Below are 14,445 nucleotides of genomic sequence, written 5' to 3'. Positions count from 1 at the left end.
AACATTGAACATTTGTTCAATTTAATTAAAGAGGCAGAGTGCTAGCTCAGTTACAATGTGCTGTAAATGTCATTCTAGAAAGCATTAAATTAGACGCAAAATTTGTATATGCCCCGTGGTCTTTTCTTTTCCGTTTTCCAGGAAATTACAAACATCTATTTTGATTTCATGGGGCCTGTGACATTCCCCTTTACCTACTAAGGAAGTACAGTATATTATGTTGATATATTTATAGATGGTTAACCATAAGTTACTCAAGTCTCACTACAGCTTCTACTTCCCTTCCCAGTGAAACATCCTGCCACACGCTGTCATTGTCTGGCTTCTCTCTCTCGCTCTCGTTCTCGCTCTGTCGCTCTCTCTCTGTCGCTCTCTCTCTCTGTCGCTCTCTCTCTGTTGCTCTCTCTGTCGCTCTCTCTCTCTATCACTCTCTCTCTGTCGCTCTCTCTCCCTCCCCGCCCTCTCTCTCTCTCTCTCGCCTCTCTCTATCTCTCATTACAAGGCATGGAGTTCAGGTGTGCTGGAGCCATGGGAGCAGCTGATTGACATCTGTGGGCTGATTATTTCAACTATATAGCCCCGCCTCAGATGTCATGATGCTGCCAGATCGTAACTTCGTGTTTCCCAGTCGTAGTTTATTGTGCGCTTGTGAGTGATCTATTCCGTTGTTCTTTAACCGTGCCTAACCCTGTGTTCTCCTCCTTTCCCACAGTCCGATACCTGGCTCTTCACCCTGATCTCGTGCTTGGATACCATGTTTGATCTCTGCCTGCCTGACCATTCTCCTTGCCTTTTCCCGGAACGTATGAGGATTTGAACCCGTGTATGACCCTTCGCCTGTTGGACTACCTTGCTACTGCCTACTCCCCTTATTACCTGAGTACCCGTTACGTTATCGACCCCTGCCCATCTGACTACCCTGCCCCACACACTCACCCTGAACTCTACAAGATCACTCGATTCCTGCCCGGATACCTGACCCACTTTTCTGAATAAATAGTCTGCTTTTCTGTGTCCGCATATTGAGTTTAGTAACGAAAATAGTTGGAAAGGAGCTACGTTGAAGAGAAGGAGCTGCGTTGACATTATATCTTTGTTTTCTCTCTCACTATTTTCAAGGAAATACAGCGATAATGTCTTCGCCACCGGAGTGTCTAGATCTAAAAGATGATGATCATTCTGACCTCCACCGGCGCTTCGTATTAGGGGCTCGCGTCGCTGAGCAATCCCCGCCGGCATTACCTCCAGCTCTGCAGTTGGACACTTTGCTTGGGAGGCGCTCTGCCGTGTGAGGGCTGGCAGCCTCTCTGGGGCGGGTGATGTTTTTGCAACGCGGGCGCCAGGTGTGTTGGTTGTGGGGGGAACAACTACACAGCTTACGAAGGTCCGGCTCCAGGCTGGTATACTTTTTCGCTGCCACTTAGTGGCGTGGAGGGGGTTCTGGTTTGATGCCCACGTTAACACTTTGGATGCCGGTGACGTGTTATGTCGTTATTTCGCCCCCCCCCCCCCCCCCCCGTTGAATGCCGACGATGCTAATTGCCGCTTTTTTTTATTATTTATTAGCGATCTGAATTCATATTTCATCAACCGAGTCTCCCGTTGGTACAGCAGCCCCTCTAGGAGCTCCGATGGGAAAATACCGCCCCCTATCGTCTATCCCTGTGTAACTGCAGCCCATTCGATTACACATGTGGATGTGTGGGGGGGAGCCTACTGGCTACACTATGCTGGCGAGCCGTCAATAAACGCGATCGATATTTGGAATGGCGATCAGGAATTAGAATAATCTTTTTGGAGAACATCTGATCTAAGGTAAGAAGTCTATGTTACCAGTTTTAGGATAATCTGAGCTGTTTTCACTGAGATAACAGCGTGCCCCGTATGTGTATATGTGTGTGTGTGTGTGTGTGTGTGTGTGTGTGTGTGTGTGTGTGTGTGTGTGTGTGTGTGTGTGTGTGTGTGTGTGTGTGTGTGTGTGTGTGTGTGTGTATGTGCTGTTGAGGAAATAAGAGAATCGATTTCTCAGCTCGCTTCTATAGCGTGCATAAGTACACATATACTATCGATAATCTAGCGTTTATTTGAAAACGATTCATAAATAGGCCGACAAATGACAACGTGTCTAGTGTATTCGAGAATATTCCAGTAAATGCCGTTTATGAGGGAATCTCTCTATTTTCCTGACATTTTTGAGAAAACAATAGCTTTTCGAAATGCTATAAAACGGAAATGAACCGATTAAAGGGAGTTCCCTGGTCCCACGCCATATTTGGGCAGGTGGGTCACGGAATTCCCCCCCGCCATAGAGTACGTCACTGGGTGCGTTTCTATTGGTTGTGAGACTTCCGTGAGTTCTTTTCAGGCTCCATGTTGTGGACCTCTATTATTGTCAAGATGAGTTATGCGGTGCGTGAGAACTTAAAAAGAAGTTCTGCTCTGCGCTCTGTTGCATATGTCTTGATCTTGGTCACGTAGCTCAATGTTACATATTTACATTTATTTTACATTTACATTTAGTCATTTAGCTGACGCTTTTATCCAAAGCGACTTACAAGTTCTGTACGACAAGTCATCAGGAAGGGCACAACTCTATCAGCTGAGTAACAATGTTCATCAAAGTGTTGAGTGCTACAGTGTAGGTTAGTTTATTAGGACAAGTGCATGACAGTAAGGTTAGTTAGGGTAAGATATATATATATATATTTTTTTTTAGATAATGGTTGAAGAAGTCGACGGCGAAAGATTGGACGGGTTTCGGCTGTTCTAACTGGGGTGGGTACTTCATTCCACCATTGTGGGGCAAGGACTGAGAATAGGCGGGTTCTCCTTGATGACCCTCCCGGAGCTCGGATAGGAGTAGGTCTGAGGCAGCCAGAAGATGCAGAGCATAGGGGTCTTGAGGGTGTGTAGTTGGAGACCATTGGGGGTTATCCAGGTCTCAGTTAGAGCCAGGAGCTGCAGATTTTGACTATGGGCGTAGGCAGTAATGAAGTCAGCTTTCTTGACTGCTGATTGACAATTCCATAAGCCTCCCCGTACTGTGACAGGTGTATTAGTGGCTGTAGGAGGGTAGGAGAGATTAGCCGGGTTGCTAGCAAACTGCCGTGGGTGGGTTGAATCTGTTCTGGAGAGGAGAAAGGTGAAGGGAGTAGGGAGGGAGCGAGGTAGTAGAGGAATAGCAGAGTGGGAGGGAAAGAAGCAATTTTCGGAGAGGAGTGGAGGATAGGACTATGGTGTACGTAGCACTAGGTGGATCCCTCAGCGGATAACTCCAGGACAACTCCTCTTTGTCCCTCTTTGTTTCTCAACGCTTCGCTGACGCCAAGCCAGCAAGCCTATAGATCTCTATCACTAATTAGTGCTGTCTAGCACCTGGCCCTTAATGTGTCACTTAACTAAACAAAATGGCCGTTTTAACACGCCCCTTTAATCAAGTCCGCTGGTTTTAAGATTTCACTAATAAACTTAAAATGGCTTACCCTAGGTTTCAGTATAAAGCAATGTTTCTCAGTGAATGTGTCCTGTCCTTCCTCAAGAAGATCTCAGTACATATATCTTTTCAATTATTACTCACGTGGGAAGTCTCTCTGGGGGTTCCCTGTCTCCTCTCTTTTATACAGGGCAGGGTTGACAGGCGTGTTTTCACTCGGACGCGTCATATGGGACCCATATCTGTGTCTTGGCCAGCTTCCTGCCGCTCTCCCAGGCGGCTTGGAGGGAACGTTATCTGGGTTCTTGTTAGAATTACCATTGATATGTTTTGGGTCTCGACGTGTACATAGTGCTGGCCCTGGGTGCTTCTGTGTGGAACCACGCATGGGCTTGCGCGCCTTGGTTGCTCATCATTGAAACAGCGTTTTTATGGGGCAACTAGGATGGAGTTTTGTCTCTTCCGAGCGCCAGTGTACTAGGTTAGTCTCGATGAATTCTCGTTCATCTCTGGGGGGAGATGACGGAATAGATCAGAGCATTGGCAGAGGGGTCTCACGCTTTTGGGGTGGGCCACCGGGCGCGGTGCTTTTATGTTCTGACCGTCTTGGTGGCGCCCTCTGTGATGTTCTAGATCGACACCCATACCTACCTCCCTCTTAGGACTGGGGATGGTGGCGTGATTAGGACACAGGACTGGTTCTGGTCACGCCGGACCAGGTCAGTTAACCCGTTGTCCGCCGGGGCGCAGATCTGCTGTTCTGGTACACTGAAGGACTTGTGCTTTTTCGGGGGGGAAATCGCTGGGTTGGCCCGGGCGTTGCAGGGGTTGATGTTATGGAGGTGTTTGTGGTTATATCACTGCGTGTTATCCTTCACTATTGCTTGGTCCGTTTTGTGTTGTACCTTGCACTGTGCTGAAGGAGCCTGGTCCTTCTCCATTCTTTTTTCACCCCTCTTCTCCTGCTTGGCGGGGCTGGGAGGGGGCTGTCGAGGTGGGTTTTGTACCCCTCTGGCATCCCTGTATACGGCCCGGTCCGCCGGGCCCAGGTCCGGACTCGTTCTCGTCAACCTGTTGCCCTGGGTTAACCCCTTCTTCAGAACTGAAACACTTGTACTGCTGTATAGCCGGTGTATACCCGCAGTTGTGGTTTGGAGTTTTTTCTTGGGGGGGTTATAGGAACAACCGCCTCCTGTTAGGTGGTGATTGGTTTCCAGGTGTGTTGGTAGCGGAGTCGACTCTCGGGTTAGGCCGGGCTTGACCCTGTCTGCCTGCGAGTGTGCCCCCACACCTTTCATGACGTCTGCCAATCGTGTCAGCCTTCTCTGCCTCGGCCCCTCTAGAGGGTGTTTTTTTGTGTGCAGGCTGCGACATGGTGCACAGCATACCATACGCCCCTTCCGCCGGGGTGCTGTTTTCAGCAGACCCCTTTGGCGCCTGTCTAGTCCGCAGTGCTCCAGGCTCAGGTCGAGTCCTTTTGACCTGTTTCCTGGATTGAGGGATCAACCTCTTTGGGGGTTGTCTCCCCGGTGCGCTGCCTGGTCCCGTTGTGGGGGTGTAGCCTCTTGAGTGCTTCAGGGCGGCGTGCTGTAGGGGGGAAGGGCCTGCTCTTGGATGGGCCCTGTCCGATACGCTGGCGATGTGGGGGGTGGTGTCACTAGTGACCGCCTGGTGGGGTCTCGATGCTGCGGCATCCTTGGCCTCACCGGGCCCACTTTTCCGGGGGGGTCCAGTCCCTTCCTGGGGCTGGGTCCTCCTTCGCGCTCCGCTGCTACGGCCTTGCCACAGGGTTGGGTTCTTGACCTTGACCCCGTGATGTTAGGGGTTGTAAAGTTTTTTTTTCCCTTCCCGTTCGTTTCCTAGTGGCATGTGGGTTGCGCGGCTGTGTAGTTGTGGGTTCTTCTGTGGGAAGGTAAGTCCCACGGTCTGCTCACCCTGTGCGTAAGTTGCTAAACCCTCTTCGCACAGTCAGATCCGATTCCCTCCCATCCTCCACTAGGGGGGTCCGGGGGCTCGGGTCTTCCCCGGTTCTGATGGTTGTGGGGTGCCTCAGCGGGTACATTCGTCGAGCTTCCGCTCTGCTCAGCTCCTGTGTTCCACTAGGCGCAGAGCGTAAGCTATGACCGCCTCAGGGGGTGTGCGAGCAGTGCGGTCGCACAGGGCCTCGCGGGAAGGGGGGCCTCGCACAATTTTTTTTTTTTTAAATACTTTTTTTTTTGTTTTATTTTTTTTATTATTATTATTTTTTTTTTTGCGAGGCCCCCCTTCCCACGAGGCCCCTTTTCATCACAGACATAAAATCTAGTTTTGCTTATATGCTTATATATTTCACATTAGACACGTTTGTAGAATGTGTCTGACTTGTTCCTCTGCGGCTCTGCAGCAGACATACTCACTATTGGAGCTCTGGGGCTCTGCAGCAGACATACTATTGGTTTCAACGAAAGGGAGGGGTTACAACTTACATGTGTACAGTCGGCCGGCGTGCGTCAGCTGCGTTTGACTATTTCGCGCGTGCAGCATTGGCGGTTATTATGCTTATGCCAGCCAAGACGAAGAGGACGGTCAGATGGACTGAAGATGAAAGTTGTTGCATGTTAGACAGTTCAGTCAGGCTAGCCATGTCGGCTTAGCTAAAGGCAGGGACAGCTAGTTAGCTTTAGCTACGTTATAATATCGAGTGCTAACGTGTGGTTCAGACAGTCGGGATAGCCATGTCGGCTAGTAGCTAGCTTAGCTAAAGGCTAACTAGCGTTAGCTAACCTAGCGACCTTGGGTTCTATGAAAGGCGCTATATAAATTTGATCTATTATTATTATTATTATTAGAGAGAGCGCGTGTAGCATTGTTATGCCAAGATGAAGAGGACAGTCATTCGGCAGATGAACTTCGTCAACTCCACGCGGTTGTCTCCATCCTCTTGGACGTTTGGTGAGTTTTTAATGCACTCTATTCTATTCCCGCCGTGGATATATCTCTCTCTCTCTCGGGCCGGCTAGCTATCGTGGCTAAGGCTAACGTTATGTTGGCTAACGTTATGTTGAGCCAGACATGCTCTCTCTCTCTAACACACAAACACACATGCTCTCTCTCTCTCTCTCTCGCGTTTAAATCTCGCACAGGGCCTCGCATTTCTCCCAGGCGGCCCTGGACGTAATATAACATACGATTATCCAATAACCATAGTTATATGAGTAATAGCGAGCGCTCTGCACTGGACTCACTGAGGACCCCGTGGTCTTCGCCTTCGGTGGTGAAAGACTTGGGAAGGAGTTGTTAGTATGGCCACACCCCTGCTTATGTAGAGGAGCGGATGGGGGTGTGGACAGGCGGATGGGTGTGTACATGTACATGTGGTGAAATTTATTCAGTAGTTAGACTGATATAGGATATGTTCCACTAGGCGCAGAGCGCTCACTATTACTCATATACCTATGGTTATAGGATAACCGTATGGTAGGCCTATTGCTAATATACAAAGAAAAAGAGAAAATGTATATAATATGTATCTTTGTTTGTATAGTAGCAAACAAAGTAAGCATATGTATATAATACAGTGTAAAAGTAAATGGCTGCATTTATATAGCAGCTTTTATCCAAAGCGCTTTACAATTTGTTCCTCACATTTTACCCATTCACTCACACATTCACACACCGACGGCAGAGGTGACCATGCAAGGTGCCAACCTGCTCATCAGGAGCAATTAGGGGTTAAGTGTCTTGCTCAAGGACACTTCAACATTCTGCCCGGGAGGAGCGGGAATTGAACCGGAAACCTCCGGATTACCAGATGTCAGATGACTGCTCTACCTTTCGAGCCACTGTCGCCCCCAACAGTGTGTGTATATAAACATGTCATACTGTACAATCTTTCAAAATGTCATTGCCTTTAAATTAAGCCCCTATCTATTGACCATATCCAGCTGGGAACAGGGTGGAACGGAATCCCAACCTGAGCATGACAGCACAAAATGGCCGGTGTGTGAATATAATCGATTGTGTTGTGTCGAGGGGGTGAGGGGGGGGTGAAGTGTCTTACTTGGGAATGGTGACACAGTTCCCACCAGAGGGGTCGCTGCAGGTCTTGAAGCAGGGACTGACGCACGAGTCATACCTCCACTGGCACCGAGGACCCGTAGGGGTGTCCGGGTCAGGGCCTGATGGAAAAACACACAAAACACTTTATTTTGTCCAGTACCATAAAGGAACATGCAAGTTTATTACTGTGAAATTACTACACTGTTCAGGAGTTGATGATAACTATGGCTAGATTATAAATGGTCAATATCTGTGAATGTTTTGACAGAGATCTAGCCATTTTATAGACTACAGTTATTTAAAAGATCCTCCTCAAACGTCAGTGTGGGTATAGGATGTCAAAGTAAAATTCTTTGGAATGATGAAGTGAGTCACTAACTTATATCTAAAAATACAACAACCATGCTTTTACTGTTCACCAATGCCATGAATGTGGAACCCCATTAGTGCCTCTCGGTGTGTGTGTGATCCAGTCTCCAGAGGGGGGGGGAGTGGTCGCTGAGGGCCGGGGGCTGTCGCCCTGGACACGGCCTGACCTCCCCAGCCCTCTCAGCCACAGAGTATGTACGGCATCCACTGCTGTCAGCGGGAAATCCTATCTGCTATTGCCATGCAGCCCCCAGGGCCTGGCATGACTGTTCCATTAACTAAAACAAATGCTGCCATATTTTTAGCAGCAGTAATTGCCCCCGGCTCTCTGAACTGTGTGTGTGTGCGTGCGGAGACGTGTGTGTGTGTGCGTCTCTGTGTTGCGTAGAATCAGGGAATGTAGCACCCTGGACCTCGCTGGTCTTGAACTCTGACCTGGGACACAGTAATTGGTGACCAGTTGAACTGTAACACCAGGATCACAAAATATCCCCTAATAGTGGAGTGGCTGTAATTTAACCCACAGCTGCTTGATGTCTGGGCCTCCATCCTCTCATACTGTAATACCTCTATACCCAGAGAGACCATACTGTAATACCTCTCTACCCAGAGAGACCATACTGTAATACCTCTCTACCCAGAGAGACCATACTGTAATACCTCTTTACTAGAGACCATCCTCTCATACTGTAATACCTCTCTACCAGAGAGACCCATCCTCATACTGTAATACCTCTCTACCAGAGAGACCATCCTCTCATACTGTAATACCTCTCTACCAGAGAGACCATCCTCATACTGTAATACCTCTCTACCCAGAGAGACCATACTGTAATACCTCTCTACCCAGAGAGACCATACTGTAATACCTCTCTACTAGAGACCATCCTCTCATACTGTAATATCTCTCTACTAGAGACCATCCTCTCATACTGTAATACCTCTCTACCAGAGAGACCATCCTCTCATACTGTAATACCTCTCTACCAGAGAGACCATCCTCTCATACTGTACTACCTCTCTACCAGAGAGACCATCCTCTCATACTGTAATACCTCTCTACCAGAGAGACCATCCTCTCATACTGTAATACCTCTCTACTAGAGAGACCATCCTCTCATACTGTAATACCTCTCTACCAGAGAGACCATCCTCTCATACTGTACTACCTCTCTACTAGAGAGACCATCCTCTCATACTGTAATACCTCTCTACCAGAGAGACCATCCTCTCATACTGTAATACCTCTCTACCCAGAGAGACCATCCTCTCATACTGTAATACCTCTATACCAGAGAGACCATCCTCTCATACTGTAATACCTCTCTACTAGAGAGACCATCCTCTCATACTGTAATACCTCTCTACCAGAGAGACCATCCTCTCATACTGTAATACCTCTCTACCAGAGAGACCATCCTCTCATACTGTAATACCTCTGTACTAGAGAGACCATCCTCTCATACTATAATACCTCTCTACCAGAGAGACCATCCTCTCATACTGTAATACCTCTCTACCAGAGAGACCATCCTCTCATACTGTAATACCTCTATACCAGAGAGACCATCCTCTCATACTGTAATACCTCTCTACCAGAGAGACCATCCTCTCATACTGTAATACCTCTCTACCAGAGAGACCATCCTCTCATACTGTAATACCTCTCTATCCAGAGAGACCATCCTCATACTGTAATACCTCTCTACCAGAGAGACCATCCTCTCATACTGTAATACCTCTCTACTAGAGAGACCATCCTCTCATACTGTAATACCTCTCTACCAGAGAGACCATCCTCTCATACTGTAATACCTCTCTACCAGAGAGACCATCCTCTCATACTGTAATACCTCTCTACCAGAGAGACCATCCTCTCATACTGCAATACCTCTCTACCAGAGAGACCATCCTCTCATACTGTAATACCTCTCTACCCAGAGAAACCATCCTCTCATACTGTAATACCTCTCTACCAGAGAGACCATCCTCTCATACTGTAATACCTCTCTACCAGAGAGACCCATCCTCTCATACTGTAATACCTCTCTACCAGAGAGACCATCCTCTCATACTGTAATACCTCTCTACCAGAGAGACCATCCTCTCATACTGTAATACCTCTCTACTAGAGAGACCATCCTCTCATACTGTAATACCTCTCTACTAGAGAGACCATCCTCTCATACTGTACTACCTCTCTACCAGAGAGACCATCCTCTCATACTGTAATACCTCTCTACCAGAGAGACCATCCTCTCATACTGTAATACCTCTCTACCAGAGAGACCATCCTCTCATACTGTAATACCTCTCTACCAGAGAGACCATCCTCTCATACTGTAATACCTCTCTACCAGAGAGACCATCCTCTCATACTGTAATACCTCTGTACCAGAGAGACCATCCTCTCATACTGTAATACCTCTATACCAGAGAGACCATCCTCTCATACTGTAATACCTCTCTACCAGAGAGACCATCCTCTCATACTGTAATACCTCTCTACCAGAGAGACCATCCCCTCATACTGTAATACCTCTCTACCAGAGAGACCATCCTCTCATACTGTAATACCTCTCTACCAGAGAGACCATCCTCTCATACTGTAATACCTCTCTACCAGAGAGACCATCCTCTCATACTGTAATACCTCTCTACCAGAGAGACCATCCTCTCATACTGTACTACCTCTCTACCCAGAGAGACCATCCTCTCATACTGTAATACCTCTCTACCAGAGAGACCATCCTCTCATACTGTAATACCTCTCTACCAGAGAGACCATCCTCTCATACTGTACTACCTCTCTACTAGAGAGACCATCCTCTCATACTGTAATACCTCTCTACCAGAGAGACCATCCTCATACTGTAATACCTCTCTACCAGAGAGACCATCCTCTCATACTGTAATACCTCTCTACCAGAGAGACCATCCTCTCATACTGTAATACCTCTGTACCAGAGAGACCATCCTCTCATACTGTAATACCTCTGTACCAGAGAGACCATCCTCTCATACTGTAATACCTCTCTACCAGAGAGACCATCCTCTCATACTGTAATACCTCTCTACCAGAGAGACCATCCTCTCATACTGTAATACCTCTCTACTAGAGAGACCATCCTCTCATACTGTAATACCTCTCTACCAGAGAGACCATCCTCTCATACTGTACTACCTCTCTACCAGAGAGACCATCCTCTCATACTGTAATACCTCTCTACCAGAGAGACCATCCTCTCATACTGTAATACCTCTCTATCAGAGAGACCATCCTCTCATACTGTAATACATCTCTACCAGAGAGACCATCCTCTCATACTGTACTACCTCTCTACCAGAGAGACCATCCTCTCATACTGTAATACCTCTATACCAGAGAGACCATCCTCTCATACTGTAATACCTCTCTACCAGAGAGACCATCCTCTCATACTGTAATACCTCTCTACCCAGAGAGACCATCCGCTCATACTGTAATACCTCTCTACTAGAGAGACCATCCTCTCATACTGTAATACCTCTATACTAGAGAGACCATCCTCTCATACTGTAATACCTCTCTACCAGAGAGACCATCCTCTCATACTGTAATACCTCTCTACCAGAGAGACCATCCTCTCATACTGTAATACCTCTCTACCAGAGAGACCATCCTCTCATACTGTAATACCTCTCTACCAGAGAGACCATCCTCATACTGTAATACCTCTCTACCAGAGAGACCATCCTCTCATACTGTACTACCTTCTCTACCAGAGAGACCATCCTCTCATACTGTAATACCTCTCTACCAGAGAGACCATCCTCTCATACTGTAATACCTCTCTACCAGAGAGACCATCCTCTCATACTGTAATACCTCTCTACCAGAAAGACCATCCTCTCATACTGTAATACCTCTCTACCAGAGAGACCATCCTCTCATACTGTAATACCTCTCTACCAGAGAGACCATCCTCTCATACTGTAATACCTCTGTACCAGAGAGACCATCCTCTCATACTGTAATACCTCTCTATCAGAGAGACCATCCTCTCATACTGTACTACCTCTCTACCAGAGAGACCATCCTCTCATACTGTAATACCTCTCTACCAGAGAGACCATCCTCTCATACTGTACTACCTCTCTACCAGAGAGACCATCCTCTCATACTGTAATACCTCTATACCAGAGAGACCATCCTCTCATACTGTAATACCTCTCTACCAGAGAGACCATCCTCTCATACTGTAATACCTCTCTACCAGAGAGACCATCCTCTCATACTGTAATACCTCTATACCAGAGAGACCATCCTCTCATACTGTAATACCTCTGTACCCAGAGAGACCATCCTGTCATACTGTAATACCTCTCTACTAGAGAGACCATCCTCTCATACTGTAATACCTCTCTACCAGAGAGACCATCCTCTCATACTGTAATACCTCTCTACCAGAGAGACCATCCTCTCATACTGTAATACCTCTCTACTAGAGAGACCATCCTCTCATACTGTAATACCTCTCTACCAGAGAGACCATCCTCTCATACTGTAATACCTCTATACCAGAGAGACCATCCTCTCATACTGTAATACCTCTCTACCAGAGAGACCATCCTCTCATACTGTAATACCTCTCTACCCAGAGAGACCATCCTCTCATACTGTAATACCTCTATACCAGAGAGACCATCCTCTCATACTGTAATACCTCTCTACCAGAGAGACCATCCTCTCATACTGTAATACCTCTCTACCAGAGAGACCATCCTCTCATACTGTACTACCTCTCTACCAGAGAGACCATCCTCTCATACTGTAATACCTCTCTACCAGAGAGACCATCCTCTCATACTGTAATACCTCTCTACCAGAGAGACCATCCTCTCATACTGTAATACCTCTCTACCAGAGAGACCATCCTCTCATACTGTAATACCTCTCTACCAGAGAGACCATCCTCTCATACTGTAATACCTCTCTACCAGAGAGACCATCCTCTCATACTGTAATACCTCTCTACTAGAGAGACCATCCTCTCATACTGTAATACCTCTCTACCAGAGAGACCATCCTCTCATACTGTAATACCTCTCTACCAGAGACCATCCTCTCATACTGTAATACCTCTCTACTAGAGAGACCATCCTCTCATACTGTAATACCTCTCTACTAGAGAGACCATCCTCTCATACTAATACCTCTCTACCAGAGAGACCATCCTCTCATACTGTAATACCTCTCTACCCAGAGAGACCATCCTCTCATACTGTAATACCTCTCTACCAGAGAGACCATCCTCTCATACTGTAATACCTCTCTACCCAGAGAGACCATCCTCTCATACTGTAATACCTCTCTACCAGAGAGACCATCCTCTCATACTGTAATACCTCTATACCAGAGAGACCATCCTCTCATACTGTAATACCTCTCTACCAGAGAGACCATCCTCTCATACTGTAATACCTCTGTACCAGAGACCCACGCTGGGCACTGTTGTGGGTAAATGCCCCACAAGTAGGACAGGGGCTGAAACTTTGGAGCTGAAGATCCATGAAGGCGTGGGCCCTTCCAGTAGCACATACACCCTCCATACGCACAAACTCACACACGCTTACAGGCCTCCGCACCCTCTATATATTGAAGATTAAGGGAGCTTCCTAGCCCACAACATCCACTCGCCACTGACAAAAGCTCTCAATTTGCTCTGCACTAGGGAGCGTGCCAGTCAACAGCTGCTGGAGGTTACCATTACAGGGCAATGCAAAATATGGCCGCAAGCACAAAGAGCCCATTAACTGGTTAAATGGGTGATTTTACACATGGAGGCGTATGCCTCCGCAGACTGAAAGTCTTTGTTCTCCGTGGCTCAGCTGTCATACAGTCAGTATTGGGTTGCCTGCAGAGAGGCCCAAGAAAGGTGAGCGGTGCCATTTCCAAAACACGACCATGTGTCAGCAACGTTACCGGCGCAAAGAACGAGATAAATGGGGTGCTAGTACCGCAAGGCTCAGAGAAACACTCGCCCAACCGACGCCCAACACTGACCTGTCATTTTGAGGAGCGTGGCTTTGCGGAACGTGTCTGTGTGTTTGTACTTCATGACGTTGACCCAGGACACGGTGAAGTGGAGGAAGTAGCTCGGTTTGGCGAAGGACTCCAGAGAGTTGTAGCCTGTGAGCCAGGTGTCCTTGTGGAGGACAAAGGTGGCCCGGTCCCAGAAGGACGTGCTCTCCTCCCACTTGGACAGTCTCAGGCGGCCGCCGGGGACAAAGCACAGGAAGTAGTTTGGTCTGTCGGCCGCCTCCAAGGACACCAGCGATGTGTCTGGGAATGTAGGAACAACGTTATTCAGTTAGTGGTTTATCAACGGTAATGATAAATAAGATAAGATGAGAACTTTAAAAAGAGTAAATTGCATGGTTGACAGCCACACACAGCAACAAATAGGAATGATATATAGAGGAATGATATATAGAGAAAGGTAAATAAGAACACAAGAAATAAAGAAATATTTTAAATGATGGGAAAAGCCAAAAGATAATAAATATATATTGGCCCAAAAAAATAAGTATTTAAAGGGTAACTATCTTATAAATGGCCTTTT

General features: G+C 47.3%; 1 protein-coding gene across 1 annotated transcript in view; it reads right to left on the bottom strand.

Moving 5' to 3' along the window:
- Positions 1-14,445, bottom strand: part of otog (otogelin) — a gene marked incomplete at both ends in the record, with an annotated part of 175,701 nt that overhangs the window by 45,292 nt on the left and 115,964 nt on the right. The window contains 2 exons of the mRNA XM_084337666.1: positions 7,473-7,590; positions 13,887-14,165. Coding sequence (XP_084193792.1) covers positions 7,473-7,590; positions 13,887-14,165 — 397 coding nt within the window. The remainder of the gene's footprint in view (positions 1-7,472; positions 7,591-13,886; positions 14,166-14,445) is intronic.

This window comes from Notolepis coatsorum, assembly GCF_963971535.1.
Source record: "Notolepis coatsorum genome assembly, chromosome: 20".
Lineage (NCBI taxonomy): Eukaryota > Metazoa > Chordata > Actinopteri > Aulopiformes > Paralepididae > Notolepis > Notolepis coatsorum.
Note: the sequence above shows the minus strand (reverse complement) of the source record. Positions and strands in the feature narration are given on the sequence as shown.